Source organism: Musa acuminata, chromosome BXJ1-6 (genome assembly GCF_036884655.1).
Source record: "Musa acuminata AAA Group cultivar baxijiao chromosome BXJ1-6, Cavendish_Baxijiao_AAA, whole genome shotgun sequence".
Taxonomy (NCBI): domain Eukaryota; kingdom Viridiplantae; phylum Streptophyta; class Magnoliopsida; order Zingiberales; family Musaceae; genus Musa; species Musa acuminata.
The window spans coordinates 15,937,922-15,965,714 of record NC_088332.1 but is presented as its reverse complement, the minus strand read 5'-3'; the positions used below and the strand labels follow the sequence as shown (position 1 = coordinate 15,965,714).

General features: G+C 39.4%; 2 protein-coding genes and 1 pseudogene across 7 annotated transcripts; all 3 read left to right on the top strand.

Annotated features, from left to right (window-relative positions):
• Positions 1 to 3,244: 3,244 nt before the first annotated feature.
• LOC135677467 (cyclic nucleotide-gated ion channel 4-like) lies at positions 3,245 to 5,678 on the top strand (annotated as a pseudogene).
• Positions 5,679 to 6,821: 1,143 nt separating this feature from the next.
• LOC135676502 (methionine aminopeptidase 2B) lies at positions 6,822 to 20,076 on the top strand. Of its 3 annotated transcripts, none has more exons than XM_065187765.1 (13): positions 6,822 to 7,044; positions 7,898 to 7,984; positions 8,934 to 9,063; positions 14,337 to 14,373; positions 14,460 to 14,567; positions 15,812 to 15,911; positions 16,033 to 16,178; positions 16,268 to 16,359; positions 16,518 to 16,612; positions 18,255 to 18,351; positions 18,480 to 18,623; positions 18,921 to 19,138; positions 19,786 to 20,076. In XM_065187765.1, the coding sequence occupies exons 2-13, from the start codon at positions 7,901 to 7,903 to the stop codon at positions 19,894 to 19,896; spliced, it is 1,362 nt and encodes a 453-aa protein (XP_065043837.1). In that variant the 5' UTR covers positions 6,822 to 7,044; positions 7,898 to 7,900; the 3' UTR covers positions 19,897 to 20,076. The 3 variants fall into 3 exon arrangements, with proteins under 3 accessions (XP_065043837.1, XP_065043836.1, XP_065043838.1); XM_065187764.1 differs by having other exon boundaries at positions 7,893 to 7,984; XM_065187766.1 differs by lacking the exon at positions 7,898 to 7,984 and having other exon boundaries at positions 6,914 to 7,044.
• Positions 20,077 to 20,556: 480 nt separating this feature from the next.
• On the top strand, positions 20,557 to 27,080 carry LOC135584428 (uncharacterized). 4 transcript variants are annotated; one of them, XM_065187761.1, is made up of 6 exons: positions 20,559 to 20,689; positions 22,869 to 23,225; positions 23,339 to 23,797; positions 23,876 to 24,017; positions 24,843 to 24,917; positions 25,111 to 27,080. In XM_065187761.1, the coding sequence occupies exon 6, from the start codon at positions 25,226 to 25,228 to the stop codon at positions 26,924 to 26,926; it is 1,701 nt and encodes a 566-aa protein (XP_065043833.1). In that variant the 5' UTR covers positions 20,559 to 20,689; positions 22,869 to 23,225; positions 23,339 to 23,797; positions 23,876 to 24,017; positions 24,843 to 24,917; positions 25,111 to 25,225; the 3' UTR covers positions 26,927 to 27,080. The 4 variants fall into 4 exon arrangements, with proteins under 4 accessions (XP_065043835.1, XP_065043832.1, XP_065043833.1 ...); XM_065187762.1 differs by having other exon boundaries at positions 20,772 to 23,225; XM_065187763.1 differs by having other exon boundaries at positions 20,557 to 23,225; positions 25,198 to 27,080.
• Positions 27,081 to 27,793: the final 713 nt, after the last annotated feature.

The following is a 27,793-nucleotide window of genomic DNA, read 5'->3' as shown; positions in this document are numbered from 1 at the left end:
ACCAAGATGTGCTCTATAGCGCTCGCCACAACCAAGAATGTTGATAATTCGTCCGAGTTCGGCTAACAGGACCTTACATATAATATCTTAACAGGTAGAAACCGTGTGTAGTATATAATATCTTAACAGGTGGTATTGTTGCAGCTTAAAGGACAAAGATGAATCTTAAGAGCACCCGGAGCTGATTCTGCATTCTTATCAAAACAACTATTTTCTTCGTAACTTACCTCGTAGAAGGACGAAGGAGAAACAAACAATTAGGTTTTCTTATGGTGCATCTGACTTCAAAGCTCAGACTCTTATTTATAGTTGCAATATAAGATAATAAACTTGATTTTCCTGATATGGGACTATATGGGACTTGTCAAACTAACAAAAATAAGTAATTATAAAAGCAAATCTTATTTACGAGTGCTTAGACGAAGAGCAAGTCTTGTTTACGAGTGCCAAGATGAAGAGCAAGTCGATTTTATGTGGTAGAGGGATATATTCCTATGGTACGGGCTTACCTTACTTTATTTCTTTCTTTTTCTCCTCGAGAGTGTAAGGAAGTGTCTAGTGGTAAGTGGTTTAGTTTTGGATGTCAGTAGGTAGTGAGAGAGATCTTTCTTCGTCGGCCCACAAGCCGGTTTGTTTTCTTCACTCGGTCACCAGTGTAAATAGGAAGTGTTAGGCAAGTAGCTATTGGATGTGAGAAAGCTTTCTTTCCTCAACTGTAGAGTAAGCATGTGTAATTGCAATCTTCACTCTCCACTCTTCAAATGCATTTCCGTCTAATATCTTTGCTTTGATTTCGAGTTCAACAAGCAGCGGCAACGAACAACGTTCCTAAGTGCGAAAAAGCTCACTAACGTACCCAACCGAAAACCAATATAGAAGCTTAGTGACTTTTGGAGTGGTAGCCCACATAGCTCATTCCTATATGATTACTTTACTTAGTGGAATTTAACTCGAAAGGAATAATAGAGCTTATCCGCCTATAAGCTCTATTGCTTGACGTTAGCAATACAGTACATGTTGGAATTCCACAGATTCTCCTCTCAGGAACTTGTACAACCAAACCATACCTTTTTAGATTAGCTACCCGGTACCTTCTTAGCTTCCTGATCCAGGTATCTAATATATTTAGTACCTGACAAGTTTAACCTAACTCTAATAAATTCTTAAGAGATGAGGATACGTTAGGAGCTGCCCTGATTCTGTTCCGGATACGAGATACCAGACCGTTCCCCTACCAGGATTACTGGAAATCATAGGAACATATGATTATAACTTCCAATCTATTTCGTTAGGAGGAGGAACCATGCTCTTAGTCGAACTGCTGCGGTTGTGTCTTGTGTCGACATCGGTGCCTGGAGCAGCACTATAGATGAATGAGCCGAGTGCCATTCATCTATAGTGCTGCTCATGTTACCCATTCAGCTTGTCGACTTGACGTTCTTATTACCGGTTCCAAAAGCCTTTCATTATTCTTTGTAAGATGGGGCGCCCCTAGAGGCATTAAATCATCTTTCTTTCATGGTAAACAACCAATCCAAAAGGAAACGCCCCACAGTTGATTGATTTCTTCGTGACAGGAAGAAAAGGAAGATTTGATTATATCAGGAGATTTTCATTGAAAAGGTTTTTGAAAGATTTAACATGAGTAAAGCCAAAGCAGTTTGTTCCCCACTTGCAGGTCATTTCAAACTTAGTTTGAAACAATGTCCTACAAGCGAGAAAGAAAAAGAAGAAATGTATAAAGTGTCTTACTCATCTGCAGTAGACAGTTGGAGTTGTTAGTCGATTTCTCTCAAATCTTGGAAAGGAACATTGGGCAACAGTGAAATTGATATTAAGATATCTAAGAGGTACTTCCAGGTTGTGTTTATGTGTTTGACAGTGATGAACCTATGTTAGAAGGTTACACAGATGCAGACATGACAAGTGATACTGATTCCAGGAAGTCCACTTCGGGATTCTTGATGACATTTACAGGAGGAGCAGTCTCTTGGCAGTCTAAATTACAGAAGTGTGTTGCTCTATCAACCACAGAAGCAGAATACATAGCAATTACTGAATCTTGCAAAGAAGCTTTATGGATGAAAAAGTTTCTATGGAATTGAGCTTGAAACAGAAAGGATATATTGTTTACTGTGACAGTCAGAACGTCATTCACCTCTCCAAGAATTTAACATACCATTCTAGATCCAAGCATATTGATGTGAGATATCACTGGATTCATGATATGCTTGAGATAGAAAGAATTACAATTGGAAAAGGTGCATACCAATGAGAATGAATCAGATATGTTGACAAAGTCTTTGCCTAAGGAAAAACTTGAAGCATGTAGGTGAAGAGCGGGCTTGGTACAGCCCACCATATGAGCTGGAGGGGGAGAATTATTTAGTTCAGCCCATATGTGGGCTTGGATAATTTGGACGATAAACTTAAATTAATATTTAAGAGAAAAAAAAGGCAAAAAGTGGGTGCAGCATGAGAACACAGTGAGCATAAGCAAACGTGGTGTGAGGCAAAAGAGAGAGAAAATAAGAGAAAATGATTAGGTTTCTGAGTTTTTTTTTTTTGTCAAATATTGTTAGTTTTGACCTAAATTTTATGGGGAGAATCCTTGTAGTAAACTCTACGATCCTAATGGTGTTGATTTACAGTTTACCCTCTCTGAGGTACTTTTCTGCTATACTCAATTTATGAGACCTAGAATTCTTTTTGAAAAGATCCATCCTATATTATGATATGCTAGAGCCAAGATCTATATTCTTGATGTTATTATGATTCTCTAGTTATTCTAGAGAAGATTTACTATAAACATGTTATGATAGTGAAAGTTTGAGGTGGATTACGGTCCCGTGATTTTTTCCACATTGAGTTTTTCACGTTAAAAGATTTAATCTTACTATGTAATTAATTAATTACTCTATTATTTATACTATACTGATTGATATTTATATTTTAATATCAAATTAGTATTTTGATAAAAAACTTATTTTGATAAGAAAAAATAATTATTCCGTTTCAACAGATTTTTTCCCGACAAAAACAGTACAATAACAGCTCTCTCTCTCTCTCTCTCTCTCTCTCTCTCTCTCTTCACTTGCTATAGCAGATTTAACCGACGGTGGGGGCTCTTGATATTCCCCAGGCCCAATAGTGCAAGTACACAACCAAGACAAGACTAGTGTCTCGCGTTCGTGTTCGTCCTGAGCATCTCTTCCTCCTTCCACCGTCTGTGTTCGCCTCCACGATGAGCTCGCATGACGAGGAGTCTGTGCGGCGGAGGAACCCTTCGTCGGATCGCCATGCCAGGTGGCTCCTGGAGTGGAACCGGGTGTTCCTCCTCGTATGCGCAGCTGGGCTCGTCGTGGACCCTCTCTTCTTCTACTCCCTCTCCATTAGCGGGGCGTGCATGTGCCTCTTCGTCGACGGGTGGTTCGCGGTCATCGTCACTGCTCTCCGGTGCATGGCAGACGCGGTGCACCTGCTGAACATGTGCCTGCAGATGTCCATGGCCTACAACGCGATGCGAAGGTCGGGTGCGGCAGAGAAGGATGGTTCCAGGTCTACAGCCACTCGAGGCTACTTGAGAACGAAGACAGTCTTTGTCTTGGATCTCTTCATCATACTCCCTGTACCTCAGGTTGTGATCCCATCTTTCTCCATTGTTTCTACAGTCAAATCATTTCAAGAACATGACTGGCAATTATTTCAAGAGACCGATTCAGCAGTTCAACAAAGTTTTGGTGCTTTGGGTAGGTGAAAACAATGGTCATGCATGCCGTCCTTATTAATGACTCGGTGCTTTGTTTATTGACAGGAAAGGGACAGTGGTCCTCAACTTCCTCCACGGAACAAGCTCTCACTAGTGTAGCTCGTTCTCTGTCATTGACTACATGCCAAAACACGAGCTAACGCACCCACACACACACATTTTCTAGAGAGAGAGAGAGAGAGAGAGAGAGAGAGAGGTATGGATTAGAATTAGTGTTACTGGATGGTGTCCTATGTTGCAGGTTGTACTGTGGATTGTAGCTCCTGCTATGATACGCAAAGGGATGACGACTCCGGTGATGACCGTCTTCTTGACCTCCTTCCTGTCGCAATACCTCCCCAAGGTCTATCACTCCGTCTGCTTCCTCCGAAGGTTGCAGAATCTCTTGGGCTACATCTTGGGTACCATCTGGGGAGAAATTGCTCTTAATTTGACAGCTTACTTCGTCGCCTCTCATGTGAGTATTTGACAGCTTCCAGTGAGTTATGACGTGGTGTTCTTCACAGCTTACCGTCTCAACAGGCAGCAAGCGCTTGCTGGTACTTACTAGGGATTCAGAGAGCGACCAAGTGCCTCGAACAGCAGTGCATGGTGACGAGCGGATGCAGAATTAGGACAATGGCATGTGCAGATCCTGTGTATTATGGCACCACCACATCAATCGTAGATGGGGAGCGAATGGCTTGGGCTCAGAACCTGCACGCTCGATCCATGTGCCTTGACCGCAGCGACAACTTCGAGTATGGATCTTACAAGTGGGTAGTCACTCTGGTTTCTAATCCTAATCGCTTAGAGAAAATCCTGTTTCCAATCGTAGATGGGTAGTCACTCTGATGACTCTCAGGTAAATCACCTTATCTCCCATTCGGAGATCAAAGTTGAAGTCTTTTTTATTGTTTGCTTCGGCATTCAGCACGTTTGGGACCATCTTGAGCACGACCGAGTGGCTCGAGATCACCTTCAACATCATCATCGTCACCAGTGCGCTGCTTTTAGTTACGACGCTTATCCGGAACATCGAGGTGAGCGATCCGACGAACAGCTCTGCATGGCTGGAAGTTGGTTGTGGAAGCGCTTACAAGCTCGGCGCAGGTCTTCCTGCATGCGACGACGTCGAAGAAGCAAGCGCTGCAGTCGAGGATGCGGATCTTGGATCGGTGGATGCGGCGCAGGAATTTGCGCCTTGAGATCAGGAAGAGGGTGCGGCAGGATGAGCGGCCTTAAACCTCTAGGTCGTTTCATCTTCTTCTCTCCCTGTGTTCGTTTGATAGTTCTGCATGCGACTCCTCTCAGATCACAGGAGAAGGCGATCCAGTGCAGAAGATGCTGTTCGTGGTGAGAGGCCATCTGCAGAGCAGCCAAGTCCTGCGCGACGGCGTGAAGAGCTACTGCACGCTGGGGCCGGGGAACTTCAGCGGCGACGAGCTCCTGTCGTGGTGCCTCCGCCGCCCGTCCGTGGATCGGCTGCCGCCGTCGTCGTCCACGCTCGTGGCCGTGGAACCGACGGAGGCGTTCGGGCTGGATGTCGCCGACCTCAGGTACGTGACGCAGCATTTCCGTCACACCTTCGTGAGCGAGAAGGTGAAGCGGAGCGCCCGGTACTACTCGTCGGGGTGGCGGACGTGGGCGGCGGTGGCGATCCAGCTGGCGTGGTGGAGACACAGACTTCGGCTGACGGTGAGGTCCTTGTCGCTCGTGCGGCCACGCTGGCCTCCTCCTCGCTCCTCGTTGATGGAAGAGAACAGGCTGAGACAGTACACGGCGCTGCTAACATCACCCAAGCCTAACCACCATGACTTTGCAGTGCGAGAGGGTGATGATGATCCATAGCTCAGCCTGCCGTCCTAATAACAAGCAGTTCGCATGCGATATGTTTCATGTCCCAAAACTGCTGCCGTCCTCGATAGTCTCCAAGAAATGTTTAAGGTTTCTTGAAATGAAAAAAAAAATACTATAATAATTTATTGATATTAATGATAGAAATATAGGTAAAGAATGGTAATATTTGGATAGGGATGTGAGTTATACTCATGGATGGATATGGGTATGCGAGCGGAGATGAAAAATACTCATGGATATGGGAACGAAGAATAGGGGGATTTTATATTATCGATGAGAATATAGGATTGGGACCGATGAAGCACTTCTCACCTTCTAATTATGCTTGGCCTAATAACACATGGATTAAGATACTTGGCTCAAACAGTAGATGAGCGGAGTTTGACTTTTATTATTTAAAATAGATTATGTGCATCTTTATTAAATCGATTATGATTTAATTATAAATCGTTTGATTCAATTAAATCAAAGCCTTATTAGACATTAACAACTGGCTTTGACTTTTCTATTATCTTTCTTTCCGACTTCTCCCCTTCATCGTAGCACCCCTACCCTTGACTTTGTCTCATTACTCGTCATTACCTCTACTCTCTCTCTCTCTTTGCACCTTTCTTCGATCCTTCTCAATCTTCCTTGTCTTTCTCATTAGTTACAGTAATTTGATTATATTTTTATAATTAATTTTTATAATATTTTTTAATATTTTAATTATTTTTTAAAAAAATTAATTAGGATAATATGGTAGAACGCATGGGCTTATTGCCGAATGAGAATTCCTCATCCTTGCCCTTGCCCATCTAGAATGAGACGAAAACGGATGGAAATGATGATGGGGAAGCATTCCTTATTTCATCCCTTTCCTTTGACTGACTTATATATATGGATGGACCTATATGACATATATTTATTTTAAAAAATAAATATAAAAACTTTCTACCAATTATAAAAAGTATATTATTAATAAATTAATTATCTATTAGTATTTATTTTATAATGAGTGTGGCATGTAGTTAATTGTCTTTTTTTTTTTAATTACAATATAAGTTTCGATTAACTTTGTTGACTATACATTCGTGCTCTGAAGAGAAAAGGGGAAGTTCAATAGTTCATCTGTGACATCTGTACCGTAGGCCGGTTTCGTCATTCTTGATCCAACGGTGTCAGAACAAGCCCTAAAACTACATATGAAGTTTCCCAGTTCATTCGTTAATCCAGTATTGCGTGCGTCGTTCCCCCTTTGTCCTCTCGTCACCGACGGCCGGAGAAGTGGTCTTCCACGACCCCATCGTTGACGTCCACCACCTCCCTGTTCCGCTTGGAGATCGGAAATCGACCCGCGCGTCACCTACGGCACCGCCACCTCTGAAAACGAATTTAGCCCAAGGCCATCTGAGGACTGTGTACGAGGAGGACGGCCGTCTCTTCCGAAGATTGAGGTTCTTCCTTGTCGTCTTCTTTTTCTTGTTGCGTCAGAGATTACTTAGGGGAAGAGGTCTTCTCCCTTTTAAAATCATTCTGATGAAGAAAGAAAAGCCGATATATCGATCACTCACACACATGAATTACTGATTTCTGAAAGGCTCTTAGGTTTTCTACAAGGATGAGATCCTTCTCCTCTGATAATTAAGGTTGTTTCTTGTTGTCTCTTTTTGTCCCTCTTGGTTCATTATTGAATATTATAAATCTCAACGGATAAAGATTCATTGAGAGAGGGGTTTGACGAGGAATGGAAAGCCAATATATGGATCGCGTGCACAAATATGGTGGTTTTTAGGTTCCCTAGAAGATTTCTTGCCTTTGTCCAGTATGACTTGTATGAATGTCTCCTAATTCTAGATTTCATCACTTCCAACGATCATAATAGAGTTGAATTTTTCTCTCTTTTTCCCCTTTTTGTAGTTTTCAAATGGCATGTTATATGTTGATACATGTATTTAATTAATCATGTTGTAGATGTTAATCCATTTCTTTTCAATTTTACTATATGTTAATTTAGCTAACACAACAGAGATTATGGTTAAATGCTAAATCACTGTCGTGTTAGCACTTGATTCACATGGCAGAGTGGTGGTCCTCATGTCTCATTGAAAATGTGCATTCTTGTTGATGCTGTGTGGTTTGAACTTGTTATCTTTGTTGATATTAGGCTTTAGTCTGCGTAAAAGGCATTCTTGTTAGACAGTTCTCATTGTCAATCTATAGTTTGAAATTTCTTTAGAGTTTTTGCCAAAGATTTAAATTTTTTATCAGGTTTGACAATTGAATCCTATGTCATCTTTGGCAGAATAGAAAATGGGCGGAACTAATGCTGAAGTAGTTCAGGAAGCCGCTCATGATATGAAAAAGTTGGACATTGCAGAAAATGAAACAACCCAAGTCAGTCTTTTGCTTCATTCATTTACCAAAGTGCCTTTTGATGTAACATGTTGTTCTTTAGTATTTTCTCTCTTCCCTTATGTATGGGTTTTCAAGCTTCAACACCTGGTGCATGCTTTCTATGAAAGCCATTAAAAAAATTGAAATATTTCGGATACTTGCGACCTTAAATTTTTATGCATAAAAATATTTATTATGAAGGTTATGTACAATGAAGTTGAAGATGAAAGTTGTTGTGATATGCTAATTCAGATGTCATATAAGGATTCTTTTAGTTGGTGTAATTAAAATCTCTTCCACGTTGTTTTCTCGAAGCATTGGATGTAACTAATGTAGCCTCAATTAACTTGGATGCATTAAGTAAAAGAAATCAGAATCTTGTATTAACAGTAGGAAGAAGGAAGTTTATTTCAAATATTCCTTTCCTTTCCTCTTATGGCATGAACAACTACGAGTGTGTTATACTGGACTCTTGAAGGTTTATTATAAACCATGGATTAGATATTGTCACTTGTATCTTTTTTCTTGAGAATTTCAACTTTCTTATGCTCCTATTCTGTTGTATGTATATCATCCCTATAATTTACGGTTTATGTATATCATAATGTTGGGAGTTGTAGTGAGACATAAGAATTATGAATAAATGAGAAGGCGAAGAACAATTTCCTGGACTTGCTGGATGGTGGGCTGCTATTATTGTATTCGATTCTTGGTGATTTTCTCATTTCTGTTGATCATTATACTAATAGAACTTGTTATGTTTTGCTTAATAAGATAAGGTCAGATGGTATATATCTTTTTCAATGTGTTACTTGATTAAAATTATTATGCCCAAGTAGAATCTTTAAATTTTTTTTCATATTTGTGTTATTTGATGCTGCCTGTACAAGGTTGTCATACTTCCTGAACATGGACAAGGCTTTTTTTGAACAAAGAAATTGAATGGCAGGAAACTGCAGCTAAAGAAATTAGAGAATCAAAGCTTTCGAACAGCAATGGTACGGTGATGGTCTCTCAAACTCTACAAAATGATGATGAAGTGGCACAAACTGATGGTACAGCATTAGATGGATTGGCAGGTTGATTTCTATACTCATCATTGGAATTGGTGTGCCTTTATTGAGATTAAAATGGTTGCTGTTGGTTTTCATTCATGATTCAATCTTCTTTGCATCAGCCTATGCACTCTTTATGTTTTGCTTGATCTTTTTCATGCTGTTATTGCAAGCAGCCACTATAGCATGCCAATGGTTCACTACATTTCATTTCTTCCCACTCAAAAGTTTTTTAAGAGCAATAGTTATCAACTTCAGTCATTTTTGTAATGTATATATTAGTTCATTGACAACTGATTTTCGGTAGGCAATAATTGGTTATACGTGTGGTGTTTTATATGTGCATCCTTCCCCATCCTTTTACCTTGGGTTTGAACTTTTCGGTTCTTGCAACCTATCAATTACTGGGACACAATGAGTGCGTTGATTGATGTCTGTGCTCCTGGAGTAACACTTAGTTGGGAGACAAAGACATTTGTGTTGGTTAATGCATTGTTTCATAAGTGATATGTCTCAAGTTTGAGTCCACGAGTTAGCGTGATGTACTTCACTTAACGTAATGGAAATATCCTCCAAATATTTTCAAGAAAATGAGAGAAGAGTATTTTACCTTCATTTAAGATAATTTAGATTTGTTCAATCAGATATAATTAAGGAGCATGTAATTCAACAAATGATTTGGTTGATCACCATGGATTTTTGGAACCCATTCTATTTTTTTTTATAATCTGTGCAACACTTGAAACTAATGCTTGCTTATTTAAACCAGTATAGACCATAACAAACCTTTTTGTGCACTTCGCTAATTTGAACTGCTTTAATGTTTAGGGCTTAGCTTAGTCGAAAATGAGGTGAATCTACCATGAAATATGGCTCGCATTCAAGCTGCACTCAGTAAACTTGATTTATTTAAATGATCCTCTAGCCTTACCTGCTTGAAACTCTGTTCTGTATATACTCATGAGAGAACTGATATCAGAAAAAAGTATGATGGATGAAAATTTTGTCATTGTAGAAAGTAATTATCATGATTCTGAGCTATCATGATCATTTGTTTCTTGAATACTCGAGTAAAATTATGATACCTTTTTATCCTTGAATTCGTCTTCTTCCTCTTGTCCTTCGACTCCTTCCTCTTCATCAAGATATGTTTTATTTTCTATGTCTTCAACAATAGCAGGAGCCGAGCTTGATGCTTTTGCACACATTTTTCTCTTTGACATTTGTCTTGTATATGTTTGTAATTCTCCAGCACCTGAAGCTCTTGCCACATCTCCCCATGTCAATCTATCATCTTCAAATATAAGCTCGTCTTCAGCATCTTACAAGTTAGCACTCATTTCTCCTACTAACCACTCATTTGAATCATCAATATCTTGCAATGAGATTGAATCAAATCTATTTTGTAAATTATGACGAGCCTTCAAAGCTTGATTATATTTTATGTAAACAAGATCGTGCAATCGTTGATGTTCCAACCGATTTCTTCTCTTCGAGTGAATCTGTAATGTCATATAATTTAAAAATATATTAATATATCTATCTAAATAAATTAATTTATTAAAACAAAAATATTTAGTGATCTTGATATGCTCAAAGACACTCTAGTTTCGCTCACAACCCGAAGCACTGCATGTCAAACTAAGTACTTTGATAGCAAATTGCTGTTAGTTTGGGTGGAATTTCCAAATAGACTCCACCATTCAGCTGCAAAATTTATGTTATTATTAGCAATAACATAGTAACATAATATATATGAAATTAATTATATCAAATTATTAATACCTGGAGACGTAGTTGTCCTGGATCGAACGGTAATTGGAATTCCAAAAAGACCTTCGGCATTTTTATATAAAGATAATTCATGAATAATCTTATCTTGAACCTCAAGGTTGGGAACTAATCTTGCAACGCACTGATATAACTCATCCAAAACTTTTGCATCAAATCCAACAGATTTAATCTTATAAAAGAATTCAGGGTTCAAATAATATCCTGCTGCATATAAGGGACGATGAAGTTGACAATTCCATCTTTCGTCAATGATTGTAAAAAATTTCTCATATTTTTCTTCATTTTCATTAAAAGATCTTTTAATCGTCTCATTTGCTTTATCCATAGCCTCATAAATATATCCCATTGCAGACTTATTTTCATTATCCACCAACCGAAGGACTTGAACAAGAGGGCCCATTACCTTTAATATATAAACTACATGATTCTAAAAGGATGGCATTAAGATGATATCGGCAGCCCTCTTGCCTTTTGCTTCTTTTGCCTATTTGCTTGTCATCCATTTATTAGAGGTAAATATGTTTCTCAGATTATGTTTTTGACGATGCACGCTCTGTAATGTCAAGAATGAAGTAGCAAATCGGGTGACACCATGTCTTACTAATTCTTTGTTCCCTGTAAATTCTCTCATCATATTCAAAGCCCCAATATGATTATAAAGAAATCCAACAACAAAAATTGTCCTTTCTAAGGTTTTCTTGATTTCTAAGATCTTTCCAATATCCTCTAACATTAAATCAATACAATGTGCTGCACATGGAGTCCAATACAAGTGTTGTCTTTTTGTTTCAAGCAATTTACTTGAGACAAAGGGTAATAAAAATGGTAAGACTTAAGAGTTTAACATATTTAATTGAAGATAAAATAATTAACAAATTCAAAAGATGAATATTACCAGCTAAAACATAGTTGCTTCCATTGTCGGTTATGATTTGAACGACATTTTGTTCTCCAATTTCTTCCACGAAGTTGTCAAGTAAATCATATATCTTGTCTCCAGATTTTACAAAAGATGAAGCATCTATTGACTTCACAAACATAGTCCCTAAAGAACAATTAACCATAAAATTAATTATACTCCTGTCAGTCCAAACATCTGACATAATAGAGTAACCATGTGTTGCCCATGATTCTTTATGACCCTTTAGTAAGTCATATGTATAATTCAACTCTTTTTGCAGCAATAGAACTCGCATCTCATAATAATGTGGAGGTTTTAATCCTGCACCATATCTTCCAATAGCTTCAATCATATCATTAAAACTATCTAAAGTACTAAGGGGAAGACCAGCCTGATAGAAGAAAGCAATGTGCTAAATTATTTTTCCTCTTATTTCTTTATCACAAGCATCACTTATATTTGTTTGTCTAAATTTTGAGCCTCCTGCTTGCCCTTGTTGTTCTTGGGATCCTTGAAACATATATAGATCTATCGGTCTTTTTTTACCCTTCTTAGTACCCATAACTTCTTTTCCTTTTTTGTCGTATACTTTTTTCCCACTTGGGTTAATACTCATAAAATAATCTTCTTCTTCATCCCTGAGATGTTCAACATTATCTTCTGGTAAATTCCCGTAAGATTCATTCTTTTGTGTCTTCTTTTCATTCATATAACTCAGCAACTCTTCTTTTACCTCAGGTGGACACTTTTTGCAAGCTGTTGCATTCTTAAAATTTCCTACTAGATGTTGTTTTGCACGAAAAATACCACCTCTAGTAGTCTTATCACAGAATATGCAAGTCACTGCATTTGGATCTTTCGGATTCTTCAAATAATTATACTTCTATGTAGGATCTTTTTTTTATGTCATTGGAGACTCTATTGAGTTGCTCTGTACACTTGTCATTTATCTTGAAACCTAACAATAATTTTAAATAAATAAAAATTAACAGTATTAAAATTAAAATAATATATTATTAATCTATTAACAGTATTAAAAATTAATAATTTTAAATAAACCTAACAATATTAACAGTATACAACAAGGTTCGCTGTACCGTACCGTATCGGCGTTTCGACTCGAGCTCGGTACGGTACGGTACCGGTGTACCGAGCGGTACATCAGGGCGTACCGAGCGGTACGCCCTGGTATATCGAATAATTTTTTATTTTTTTTATAATGTAGCAGTGCTGTAGCACTGTAGCGGTATCGGATGGTCCGCGTACCGGTAACATGTCGGATCGATACGTACCGCCCGGTACGGGCGGTATGCTTCGGTACGGCAGACCTTGGTATACAGTATACTGTTAACAGAAGGAGAAGAAGGAAGTGTAAGGGGGTGCTGATTGAGAAAAGAGGAAGCGACAGCGGAGTGTAAGGAGGCAGCGGCAGCAGGAGTGTAAGGAGGTAGAGGCAGCGGGAGCATGAGTGTAAGGAGGCAGCGACAGCGGGAGTGTAAGGAGGCAGCAACAGTGGGAGCGGGAGTGTAAGGAGGCAGCGGCAGCGGGAGCGGGAATGTAAGGAGGCAACGACAGCGGGAGTGTAAGTAGGCAGCGACAGCAGTGAGAGGCGACAGCGGCAGCTGGAGCAGGAGCGGCGACAACGGTAGCGTTAAAAAGCAGCGACAGCGGCGAGCAACGGGATCGGGATCGGGAGCGGCAGCGGCAACGAGGGTTAGGGTTGGGTTGTCGCTGATATCTGTTTTAGTTGGTTCGATTGAACCAACTAACCACCGGAGACTGAACCAGGACCAAACCAAACCTAAAATCTTGGTTTGGTCGCCTGGTTTAACCCAGGCGCTCGCCTGAAGCGCCCAGCGCCTGGGCTTGGGCGAACGCCCACGCGGCGCCTCTTTGAAGCGCGTCGCCTGGAAGTTTAGCGAGGTGCTCGGGCCTCGCCTCGCCTCGCCCAAGGGCCTAGGCTAGCGCTTGAGCGCCTTTTTAAATCGTTGCTTTTTATGTATGTAATGTACATCAGATTGAAGGATTAAAGGGTTGAAGCTTGAACCAACTTAAGAAATTTTCACTTGAAATAAGAGTGAGGTTTGGCTCCTTTAAGGCTTAAATCAAGCTTGTATTTAGCTTGAACTCAAGGTGCATGATATTATATATCTCAATTAACATCCTAACTTCAGCTTGGGTTTGACTTTGTTCAAGCTTGACCACATCTCATCAACTTCGGTACCTAATAAGTTCTACCTACTATTGGATTTAGACTCCCGCCAAATGAAAGGCTTAAGGCAACCTTGGTTCATTTGGATTTCTGGTTCTGCTGCTTACAGTCGATGTATGATCAAGCAGATCTGTTGACAGGGATGTGCTAATGTTATCACCTTTCAATGCAATAGAATCAATATTGGGTGTATCCTATAAAAAGTACATGTAAATATCTGCTGAAGTTGATGTGTGTACGTGTGCATGTGTACAGGTTGTGTGATTTGCTTTCTATGTTGTTGTTATTACTGATTAAGCTTTATTCATTGACTGCTTATAATTAACTCAAGGATGAGAAGCTGTGAATAAGGTTTTGCTAATATATTATTTTGGTGTTTCTTGGATCCAGAATCTGCAAAGAAAAAGAAGAAGAAAAGCAGAGCCAAGTAGGTGCTTCTGTGTAGTTATTTAAGCATTTAAAATTAAATAGCCATAATTATTAGGCTTCTGGTCATTATTTTGTCCTGTACAGGAAGAAGAAGGAGCCCCTTGAGCAGACTGACCCACCAACGATTCCCGTAGATGAACTTTTCCCTTCAGCCGAGTTTCCTGAGGGTGAAATCCAGCAGTACAAGGATGAGTAAGTATATTTTTCTAGTAAAGTTGCTTGTAGGTAGCATTAAAGAATTAAACTATGCCCACATCATGTTTACTGTTCCTTTTGCTATGTGCAACCAAATTGATGGACAAATTATTATTGCATTATATGTCATATCTGATTGCATTATTAGGGTTCAAATCTTGTGGAATATATGTGAATAAAAAGGTAAAAAAAAAATTAGGCTTCTAACCCAAGAATATTTGCCTGCTAGTTGTGGCTCTTAGCTTCGAATGATGATAATTATACATATATACATACATACATAGAGACAAAGATTGAAATATCATATCGTACCGGATTTTCGACATTTGCTCGGTATGGTACGATACTGTATAACGAGCGGTATACCATTCGTTATATCGCTCGGGGTATATATATATATAAAATTCGACGATATCATCTCATATATATATATATATATTAATAAATATATATTTATATATAAATATTTTTATAAAAGGCGACGTCGCTGAGGCGATGCGACGTCGCCTCGTTTATATATATATATTTATAAAAGGCGATGTTGCCGTTTCCTTCTCCCACGCAGGGCGACATCGTCGAGGCGATGCGACGTCGCCTTATATATATATATATATATATATATATATATATATATATATATATATCGTCCGATAATGGACGGCCCGTGTACCGGTCAGCTGATGGACCGGTACAAGCGGTATTATTCGAAACTGCATACCTTGCGCGCGCGCGCGCACACACACACACACACACACACATATATATATATATATATATATATATATAAACCTATGTGTCTGTCTATATATATATATATGATTTTTGTCACACGCACGTGCGCATATATAAGTGCCTGCTGTTCTAACTAGCCATCATTTTAACAGAAGGCATACATGTTAGATAACAAAAAATAATTCTGTCTCTCGCTGCCCCACTAGAAAAAAAGAAAATGGCATAATGAATATGCAGTATTTTAAGGGAAGTTACCGCTTCATAAAATCATACTGTTAAAAATGGTTACAGCAAGTTTGGAAGACAAATAAGGAACTAAAGAAATTGACAGATTACAAGCACACTGTCAACTCTGATTCTTGCATATGATTATTCTTGTTAGCCTAGTGTACTTGAATAGGTCATTTTAGTTTCTCCCAGTATCTTATTGTGTACCTGTTATTGGATTGTACATTTTATTAATTAGTAAGTTGCTGGATTGCATTAATAACCAAAAGAATTGTGTCTAGTAACCTATGGAGGACGACCTCTGAAGAGAAGAGAGAACTTGAACGGCTACAAAAACCTATGTACAACACGATTCGCCGAGCTGCAGAAGTTCATAGGCAGGTTTGAGTTTTTTCCCTATTACCACTAAAAGGTTGTCAGATCAAAACTTTGGTTGATTTTCTGGGAAGTACATGGGTTGTTTTGTCTTCTAGTCTTCACAATATATCGTTGTGGTGCTTAGGTCCGAAAATATATGAGGAGTATTTTGAAGCCTGGAATGTTAATGATTGACCTATGTGAAACCTTGGAGAATATGGTAAGGCGACTGATCAAAGAGAATGGTCTCCAAGCAGGCATTGCCTTTCCAACTGGATGTTCTCTTAACTGGTAAAACATTTTCAGGATTCTCATCAATTATATTTGTTCCCTTCTAATCTTCTGGCATGAGCTTTCACCAATTACTCTTGTTCTTCTAGGGTCGCAGCCCACTGGACTCCAAATTCTGGCGATAGAACTGTACTTCAGTATGATGATGTGATGAAGTTAGATTTTGGAACACATGTTGATGGTAATGCTAACTATTATTTTATTCATACTTGTTTTCTGTCTGTAGCACCCTTATCGCACTTTTATTGCTCATAACTAGATATTTTGGAAGAATTTAAAGGCTGGTTCCTTTTATAAATTTCATTTCACTGACAATATGTTGCCCTGGTGTCATCTCAGGACATATAGTTGACTGCGCATTTACAGTGGCATTTAATCCCATGTTTAATCCACTTCTAGAAGCTTCTAGAGAAGCTACAAACACTGGAGTTAAAGTAATTTTCTTTGCTCTTCTCTTATCTGTTCAAAATATTTTGTTATTTTACAGGTGAGATTATTGATGCATTAGTTCGGATTTGTGTTGATCTGACAATTACTGAAACATGTTGCTGAGTTGCCACCTGACAGTTAAAACAACTTGAGCTTTGAAGGATCTTTTCATTTAGGAATATGTTAAAGGAAATATTGGCATTCTTGCTTTATGGCATTGACATTCTACTATAAAACCTATATTTGTTGGCTAAAACATGAAGTCATACTTGAATGAGGGTATTCTTCTGATGCCTATCACCATGAACTGCTGTCGGTAGTTAATTTAATCAGGTTCAGAATTCCCAATCATGCAGTTAAGAATCCTACAAGAATAATAGTCTTTTGATCGAAATGAACATCTTAAATAAGAAAAGGAGACTAGTGGTTCTATTTGACATGCACCATCATTCTCATTTCATTCCTTGTATGATTATTCTGCTAACTAATCCCTAGTGGTTCTCCTTGTGGTTGCAACAGTCTCATGCTAGCACACCCTGTTTCCCACAGATTCAGTTGTGGTTTGTTCAATTTGCATCAAGTCCTCATTTGTTGTTGTTAGGCTGTGGTTTGATCATTTTGGTGACAAGTTACATCGAGCTGGCCTAGCATTTTTATTTAGTGTACTTGTATATTAAACATAGGTTTCTTCCCACCTAGTTGTTCTCCACTTCTCATATCAGTTCAGACCATTCTGTCAAAGCTGATTATTATATATTTTCTTCTAAATGAGCTCTTTCTATATGATGGTTATTTTATGTTCTTAGAATTTTCTTATTTTTTCCACATCCATTTAGGTTTCTTTCTTATTACCTATGTTAAGGATTTCAGTCATTCTGCCATGGAAGGAATCTGTTTGTGAGACCAAGGATGTATCCATATGACCATTGCCTGATTCCCCAGAACCCAATTTAGCAGAAGCCTGATCCACTTGTCTGTCCTTTTTAGAAAGAGTTGTCTTTGTTGCATAGTGACTAAGCTTCTTTTCGCATTATACATAAATATGCTAATCTTCTAGTCCCATCCCACTTCAACAATCTTTGCATAATTTATCTGGTGATGATGTTTCTCTTCGATACACAGTTTGAATTGTGGACAATGTGCCTATTATACAAATTATAGGGTTTCTTGTTTACATGGTAGATTCTGTCATTCTGTCTGTCTCTCTCTTTCTCCAAATGCAGATGCAAAAGGTAATGCTACACATCTGCTTAATCTGTGAAGATGTTGATTCCATGGTTTAATCATTTATCACTACAGGCTTATGGTGCCATGTGTATTTATTCATGTCTGGTCGAATGTCATTAAAAGCTTTCTTAGAAATTTTAGTCCTGTATTTTACTAATTTCCTACCAGAGTTGGTACATCATGGCATGGTGAGTATGTTGTGCTGTATTACTGGCTTATTAGTGATGCAAGTGCTTAGTATTTGAAACTCGTATTAACTAAGAAGGTAAATTTGCAACACACCTAAAATTTGGTTGCAGAGAATTGTTTTTGGCTGTTATGATGAAATAGTTTACTTCTATTAGTCATGCAATTTTTGGAATATGCATTTTTTTTATTGTTTCTTTGATCTGATAGTTATGTTTGTTTTTACATATATAGGAAGCTGGGATAGATGTACGGCTGTGTGATGTTGGTGCTGCAATCCAAGAGGTCATGGAATCCTATGAGGTTGAAATCAATGGCAAAGTGTTTCAAGGTATTTTATGATCTGTGTGTCTCATGTTCTTGGTATGCTATAATCTCTTTTTCGTTGTACAATTTTTGTCAATATCTTTTTTCTAAATAGATATTATCTGCTCATCAACATTTTGCTTTCTACTGCAGTTAAAAGTGTGCGAAACTTGAATGGCCACAGCATTGGCCCATACCAAATTCATGCTGGAAAGTCCGTTCCAATTGTCAAGGGTGGAGAGCAAACAAAAATGGAGGAGGGAGAATTTTTTGCAATTGAAACATTTGCATCAACAGGTGAATAAATGCCTACTGCTGCATTCTTTGGAGTTCTATTGTTTGAGATGTTCAAGTGTACTTTATATCTGGACGTACTCTTAATGTTTAGTTTGAATCTTCAAATTATATTTGCTGAAAGTCGTAATTGCTTCGTGTTGGACCTTTAGTTTCTGTTGCAGCTAAGACAGGTTGGAGTCTGAATTGGACTCGGATGCTAAATTTGCATATAAGCAATAAATGAGTTGGTCACAGCCAGCCTTGTTTATACTTGACAAAATTAGATGTGTTAACTTGTACATACATGTCATCATGTAGGGAAGGGCTACGTCAGAGAGGACTTGGAGTGCAGCCATTACATGAAAAACTTTGATGTAGGACACATTCCGTTAAGGTTGCCTCGTGCAAAGCAACTTCTTGCTACAATCAACAAACAATTTTCAACACTGGCCTTTTGCCGCCGTTATTTAGACCGTCTGGGAGAGACCAAGTATCTTATGGCACTGAAAAACTTGTGCGATGCTGGTATAGTGCAGGTAATTTTAACATTATGTATATTCCTAAATATGATAAGTCATGATCACTTGGTGCAGTGGTAGTGTTTTTTATGTCCTGAATGTTTTTGACAATGAGGGAGTTGATTTGGCAATGTTGTGGGCCTTCATCTATGCTTAGTTTGTTTTGATACTTGGCATTTCTGTTGGTTAGTGAAGGCACTGATTTATTCTTGTCCGAGGATCATTACTCGTATCATGTTGAAGCATGGACTTCCAAGTTGGAATTCAGAGTATTAGGGTGCAGTATTTACACTTGGGGCTAGCCCATATTAGCCCATAATTAATGGTACAATATTCACATTGCTGTAATTTTCAAGTATTGTCCTGGTCGAACCTATATAAAATGCCGAAATCATCATCATCCTACCTTGTTGAATATAATCAGAAACCTACGAAGTTTAAAATGATTGCTTTGTTAGTTCTTGTTTGCAACCAGCATATTTATTTTAATCGATAACATAATGTGAATGCTTTATTGTATTGAAAATTTTGAACTTTTTGGGTGGATTTTGTATTAGTAATTTTGCTTGCGTGCTGTTTATGTCACCGAGAGCCCTTTTGTAAATTTTCTTTTTATACATTTAACTGTGAAACTCTGCTTAATATAATTTTGGGTCCTTTTGCAGCCGTATCCGCCTCTGTGTGATGTGAAGGGAAGCTACGTATCACAGTTCGAGCATACCATCTTGCTTCGGCCAACATGTAAAGAAGTTATATCACGAGGCGATGACTACTGAGGATCATAGAAGCTGGTTTCCGTCTATTAAGTCTTGTCAATTCTGCAATCTGGACTCTCTATTTCCATGCCCAAATTAGATGCTTATGTACCACACATTGCTGCTGATATGTTGTGAGTCATGTAAGAATATTTTGCTCAGCCTTGCTCAAACAATTTCATCTTTGTTTGGCTTTTGCAAGTCGCTTGTTGATATCTACTTTCCCGTTATATCAAAGAAGATTTCATGTGCATGTGTAATCGGTATTTTAAGTATAACCAAGCAGATTTAATGTGCATGTATAATTGGTATCTTAAGTTTAGACAACGACATAGATTATTATTTGTTGGTACCTTTGAACGAATGGACGGTAAGCCCTTTAGCTTACTCTCCTGCTATTACGTTAGATATCTTTGGTGGGTAATCATGATGCAAATTGGTTATCATAATCTTTATATATATATATATATATATATATATATATATATATATATATATATATATATATATGTTTATACATAATATTTATAAAGCAACAGTGGGTGGGACTAATCATGTTATTGAAACTGTAAACCTAAATTTTTGTACGGTAGTTTGACTTTCTTTTGTTTTAATCTTCTTTAAAAAAAATAAATATATGACCACTGATGTCGTCAAGCGCCCATAACAAATTTATCGGCCCAAAACCACCCCTCTTCTCTTCCCCTTCCCGGTTCACACATCCCTAAATCACCTTTCCGCCCTCGTCTCTGATCATCTGGGATCAATATCAACGGCGCAAGCTTTGGATTCGAGATTGATTATTCTCCGAAAGGTTCGATCTTTTGTTCTTATTTTAAGATATAAAAATCTGAATGATTTCCAAGTTCAGGCGTTTGGAAGATTGTATTCCTTAGGGGAAATGAAAGGATGATAAGAAGCATGACTATGCCGCCAATCGTATAAGATGATTAAAGTTTAGGGATTAAGAGGGCCAGTGCACTTGTAGAGGACGGGAAGCTATTCCTACGTGGATCCATCTCTTGCATGTGCCTATCGGATTGGTGTGCGCACTCTGACATCCGTCTCCTTCGGTTCTGCATTGGAGATCATTTCGTAATGCTGCATTGCTTGTGTTCTCTGGTTTTGTCTATTTAAATCTGGGTTTGGAGCTCATGCTGATTGTTAAATAGAATTCTCCTGCTTGAATTCTCTCTGGTTTTGTCTATTTTAATCTTGGTTTGGAGCTCATGCTGATTGTTACATAGAATTCTCCTGCTTGAATTCTCTCTGCTGGAAGGTAGTACTTGATTTGCCAGCAATTGGAAGGATTTGGCATCACTGTCAAGTCGGTGATTTTATGATTTTTAGATCTTATATACAATACATTGGTTTATATTTCTTCGTTGGTTGTTAGATTGGAAATGCTCGAATACCTTTACACTTACCACTTTGGTTGCTGGAAACTCCAGTATTGCAACCACATGAACATTAATGACCTCTCACCAATATTATAATATACTTTCTATTATTTTAGCTGCTTGGCATCTCGCAATACTTTTCATTTTTGACAGTTTCCATGCCAATTACTAATGTACTAATGCTGCTTAATAATGGATCAATTCTTAAGGATACAGAGCTTAAATTTGTGCACCAACATTGTCTCTTATTCACATCACTGAGGTTTACTTGCAATCGTCTGTGGAATCTTAGAATTTTGCCTTACAACTGATTCAGACAAAAAGCTTTTGTATAAAAGTTCAGTTACTGTTCCGTTTAATTGAGTTTAAATTTGGTTCTGAATAATATTTCCAGTTGATATGATGGCAACTGAAATCCCATCTAGCTCTTGCTACAGTTCAAAAAAAATTGGCATGCTTTCTTCTCCATGCATGTTGTCCTATGATCCTAATTTTGTTCCTACAATGCATTGCCACCGTGGTCCATGTGATCGACAAACTTCTGCAAAAGCAAGCTCCAGACATTAGGAGAAGAATAGAATGGCAGGAGAGTGTATTGTTTCTTGCCATGCTTTGGTCTGTGTTTTTGTTCCTTTTGTCAGGTTTGCATCTGTCTTAGTTGACTTAGGATGCGTTTGATGTGCTGAATCACCGTCGTGGCTTGCAACAGTTGATGCAAAATGGTGCTAAAATACTGCTTCTTGTCATGTGACTAGAAGATGCTCATGACAAAGGTCATGATGTCGCTTGCATTCATATTTTCTTTTAAATGTTTTGATGCAAATGAGTTGGACTGTGCAATTGCATCTCGAGCCAGATACAGCCTTACATCTTCTTTTCCTTGTTCTACATGAGAGTCATGATGCTTCTATACCTTCTTTATGACACAAGTCACATCAAGGAGGTCAAGGGCTTTTCCCGCTTGGTGGAGTGCTTCTTGCTGCATGGTCTGCTGCATTTCTGTTTCACCTATCAGTGCCTTGCTCTCCATGATGGCTAAAAGTTGACACTTGAAGAGCATCCAAAAGACTGAATGAAGATAAAGTTTATCTCGAGGAACAATTGAAGTGTCTATGAAGGTAAGAAAAATTGATATTTATAGGAACTGGAGGTGCAGGCTAGATGCATTCCAGGAAGAGACATGCCGATTGGTTGTCATGCTTATGGCCACTGATATTGCCAATTGGTTAACTAGTTGTGATAGTATATTTTTGGACCCACGTTTGGCTCGACAGGTTGCACTGCATTTTCCAGTTTTCTTGTAGCCATATGCTGGCTCTTGGCAGCTCATCAGGTTTGGTGTGGAACTTTGTTCTCCGATTCTTAGTTCTTTGCACGGTGCTGACTTCCTTTTTTTGTCCTAACTAAAAAGGAACAAAAACTATGCTGTGGTTGTGGTAAGGTTCTAATATTATCCACATTCTTTGAAAATTATTAATCTACTGCATATTGTTAGAGGAACTCACTACTGCTGTATTATCTGTCTGCAATCAAGATGATATTATAGTATTACATAGGCAAGCTAACTGTTTTCTGCCAATGGGTCATTTGCAGGTTGCTTGATTTGGAAACTGTTGTTAGGTCATGAGTCTATTTCTCTGAGAATTTGCTATGGTGGAGCTTACTGAGGAAGCAGGCATTCAAGTTAAAATATCAATCATGCATTAGTTCTGTACAAACATGGATATTGCAAGAGTATCTAAAAAAGAAAGAAAGCAAGTTGCATCCGAATCAGTTACTGAAGTTATCATCCATCCATGGTTGGGATGTAAAACTACAGAGGTAACGACTTTGTGGATCAGGTGGGGCCTACCAGTGCTCACTTTCAGTGGAATTTTAGTTGTTGAGTGGAAGAGATCATTAATCATGTCTTCAAATTCTTGGAGTATCTGTTACTTTGAGATCATGCAGGTGAAATTTACATGAACTTCATTACATGGTTTCTGCTTTTCTCAATCCTGTCAAATGTTTTCTACCACTGCAATGGTTTTGTGCTTTAACCATCTAAGAATCCATGAAAACAGATGCATTATTGAGTATAAGAGAAATGGCAAGGAGCAGCTGTCATGGGGGCTCACAGCAGCTTTCATATGGTCACAAAGCAACTCTGACTCTCCACATGCATTGGCAAGCACCAGAGACCTACTATTTCATCTGGTAGTGTGGTGTGGTATCAAAATGGTCCACTCTATTCCCTATATCTTGTTATTTGAAAGTAGGTACACTGAATGTTTATCGATCAACCCCTTCTCTTCCAAGCTAAGGCACTCGAATCTATTTCTACTTGCAATGCTTTACAAGCTACAGGCAATCACTGTCTTATTTGAAGATAGGGTTTTTTGCTTAATTATGCATTGAAAATTTTTAATTCCTACCTTCTTGCTCCTTTTCCTTAAATCTGCTACTTGACTTGATCGGAATGTGCTTGTCCAAACAAGACCGAATCCAAAAGAAAAGGCACCAGGCTGATCATTTTTCAACAGGTGATTTCTGCATTTGGAATCCATCTGGAACCTTATATTGGACTGAATTGTGGCCTTCTAACTTCATTCATGTTGCAGACATATTATGGTAGAATTAAAGTGATGCTGCAAGTAGCGGAAATACAGCATGCCGTTCTGAAAATTGTCAATCTCAGCAAAGCAGTCATTCCTCACCAAATCATATATTTGTTGGAGACTTGTGCATTGGCTGGTCCAACAGGTTGGTTTTCCTCTCTTTGCTGCTGGAACTGTTTGCTGTTGAGACTTCCACTCATCAAAACGATAGCTTGGGTGGCTTATATATTTTAGCCATGAGTATGGATGAAAATACTGTTTTGAGAAGAAGCACAGGGATAAGTATTTTTCTTTGTGCTGCAATAGCCGCTGCATCAGCTCCCTCCAATGCTTATACCCCATTCATTTTGTTGCCTTCTTTCTGATGTGTTTTGACACCAAGTCCTCAACTGTGTGGTTCCATCACGCAGTTTACAGGAAGTACCAATGTCCTTAGACATGGCAACAAGACAAGGGCTCACATGGGGGCAATGCCACCCTCTTGTTTTATTAATTTAGGGATGGGTTGCCGCTGGTCTACATAAGACACTGTTGGTGGTCCATGACAGCAATTGTTCTCCTATCCCATTAAGCAGACACCCGTCTGTTTCAGCTTTTCTTCCACCTTGGTTAGCTCGCTGAGCATGTTTAAGACAACATCTTCTGTGATCTCTCCTGCCAAGATGGCTTCCCAAGTCTCTATTATTTGTAATTGGAAAATTGAAAGTAGTTGTTTGCTGATAGCTTCAGAACAAATTCTTAGTTTATAGAATATGCTGGTGCAGCTATTAGAGTCTCTCGAAGACTTCCGATTCATGTAGAACATCCGTGTTGATGAGTCGGTACATACAGAAACATATTTTTATTGATGTGATGCAAGGACTAATGTGACTAGGTTAAACATCATTGTCTCATTGGAACATTTATTTCTTTTGCAATTCTCTCTATTATCTCATTCCAAACTTTTCGATCCGTATTGTATGATCATCAGGTACAGTATTTTCCAAGAAGAAAAAGCTTCCGAACTCAGGCGATTGACATGACTCCAAAGTCATGTTCCTGCACAGTAAGTAGCCTGAGACTTATATGGCACATTATTGTTGTTGTTTCTCTCATCTTCAATTATGAGACATCCGACTGAGAGTTTCACTCTGCCTACTTCCAATCATGCCATCCAAAAGAAAAAGGCTTCATTTCTCTGCCTACCTACCTTCTCCGGTTGCCATTATGTTTCTTATCTTCTCCTCTACTCACTGCAGCCCATCATAGACATCCACCCTCACCGGACTCTCCTACTGAACAAAGCATCCTCTGTCTACTGACTATATTTGATCATCTGACTTCAGTCACTCTCCATATGATCATCCCATCAACATGAAAGAAGAACGAGAGATGGCCTGTATACGGCAAGCATCGCAGCTTCTCGGCTCACTGGTATCTTCTTCCTTCGCGGTCCGATGCTTCCCTGGTAAGTGGCAGTTGGTCCGCAGCAAGCTCGAGCAGCTGCTCTCCGGACTTGCCGCAGCTGCAGACGGCAACTTCCTCAGCCGGAATTCGGAGGTGGGTTTGCTACTGAAGTCGATGTTGACGACCTTCGATGACATCGAATCGCTTTTACTTCGTTGCGGCGATGAATCCTGCGTCGGTGGGAAGCTCCTCTTGCGGAGCGATCTTAATGGCGTTGCCTCCAGGCTCGGGCTCCATAACGAGAGACTTGCGGAATTGTATGCTTCTGGGAATGCGACGCGTTCCCGAGCCATCGTCCTCACGAAGCCAAGCAGTAATGCCAGCCGAGAGGACATCCGATTCTACGTGAGGGATCTGTTCTCGAGGCTTAAGATTGGTGATACCAGCATGAGACTGCTAGCTTTGGATTCTCTTCATGAGGTTCTCCGCGAAGACGACGAGTATGTGAGGATCGTGGCGACGGATACAGCTGATGCAGTGTGTCTTCTAGTAAGCTTTCTCGAACACAGAGATGATGGCCTTCGGGAGAAGGCCGCAGGGGTACTCTCGGTGATCGCCGAGTTTGATTCATACAAAGGACTGCTTGTCGCTGCAGGTGCGATAGGTCCACTGATACCAATCTTGGAGAAGGGAACTGAATTGGGAAGAGAGAGAGCCGCCGGAATTCTGAGAAGGCTGACCGAGAATTCCGACAACGGGTGGTCGATCTCTGCTCATGGAGGCATCTCGGTGCTGCTCAAGATCTGCAGCGACGCCGCCGTTTGTCGTAAGGAGCTAATTGGGTTGGCTTGTCAGATTCTAAGCAACCTCGGCAGCGCTGAAGAGATGAGGAGGTTCATGGTGGAGGAGGGCGCCATTCCTGTTCTCTTACAGCTCACCCTGTCCAAGGAAGAAGAATCACGGATTCAAGCCATTGAGTGCCTTCATTCCATGGCATCTGCGGACAATGGCATCAGACAAATCGTTGTCGGAGAAGGACTTATCGCCTCGATAACTGAGTTACTGGATCCATGCTCACCCTGCTCATCAACGGCAAGAGAGGCGGCTCTCAAGGCTACCGAGCTGCTCCACTCAGCAGATTCCATAGCTGTCCTAATGAGCTCCGGCTTCTTGGATCGAGCGCTCTTCTTCGTCAAACATGGCGGCGTCTCCGTCCAGGAGTTGGTCCTGAAGAGCGTCTCCCGCCTCTGTGAGCTCTCCGAGGAGTACAGGAAGGCCATGGGCGACGCGGGCTACATGACGGAGCTCGTGAGCTTACTGGAAGCCAAATCAGCTGGAGTCAGAGAGAAAGCAGCTGAGACCATTCATAACATGATCTGTGCTCAACGAAATAGGAGAAGGTTGATCCAAGACGACCACGACGTGGACCGGATCATGCGGTCGCTCGATCTCGTGGAGGGGAACTCTGCGACGAGGAAGCACCTGCTCTCCGTGCTGAAGGCAGTGGCGGAGAGCAACAGCGGAAGGAGAAGGATCATGGCCTCCGGGTGCGTGCATTGCTTGCAGAGACTGGCAGAAGCCGACGAGGTGGACGCCAGGAAGGTGATGAAGAAGCTCTCTGCCCGGAATCGATTTCGAAGTATCCTGAATGGATTCTGGAGCACCTGATTTCCTTTCAGCTGCTGTAATATGCAATCTGCTTTGTTCATCATCGGCATCTCTTTTTCTGTCTTCATGATTCCAACCAGCTTATCATGCAATTCTCAGCTGGTGATATTTGGATGATACATATATTATGTATATTTCTTTTTTTGGGTTTTGATCATTATTTTAGAATGTCTGCTAAATGGCCATATGAAATTGTAGATAAACCTGACCCTTAGACTTCAGCATTTGATGGGTGCAATGATGATCATGTGGGGGTAAGAAGGTTACGGAAATCAACAACAATGAAGGATAAACCTAAAAAGAATGTACATCAGATTTATCTTTTTGCATTTTTAACCAGCATGAGTATCATTGAATTAAAAAATATTTAACTTAAATATCTAAAAATATCTTAACTTTTCTTGGATCCAAGATTCAAAATCTAATCGTATAAATTCAAAAAAAAAAAATCTTGACTATCTGATATTGAGTTTTTAGATCAAATCTCATTCTTATCACTTATTTCATAAAAAAAATTAAATCAAAATTTAAAATTAAAATATGATAAATTAAAAAAAAAATCCTTAACTTTCTCGTACAACGTTTCAACTTTAAAATTTTTTTGTGAAATATCTTTTTTATATATGACCATTTTACCCTTGGTCTCTTGCATGAGGAAGGGAGAGGTAAGACGGTCGTCGCTATCTTTACGAACTCTTTCAACACTTGTTAGATTCACTCTTACCCGTGTAAAGGTATTGATAGGTTTGATGGAGCGAGGTTAATAGAGGTGAGGATGACCTTCACACTCTCTCATTCCTTACATGAGGGTTGTGGACGAGTATGACAAGAGCTAATGAGGTGAGGCGAAGGTGGGTAGCCAGGTGA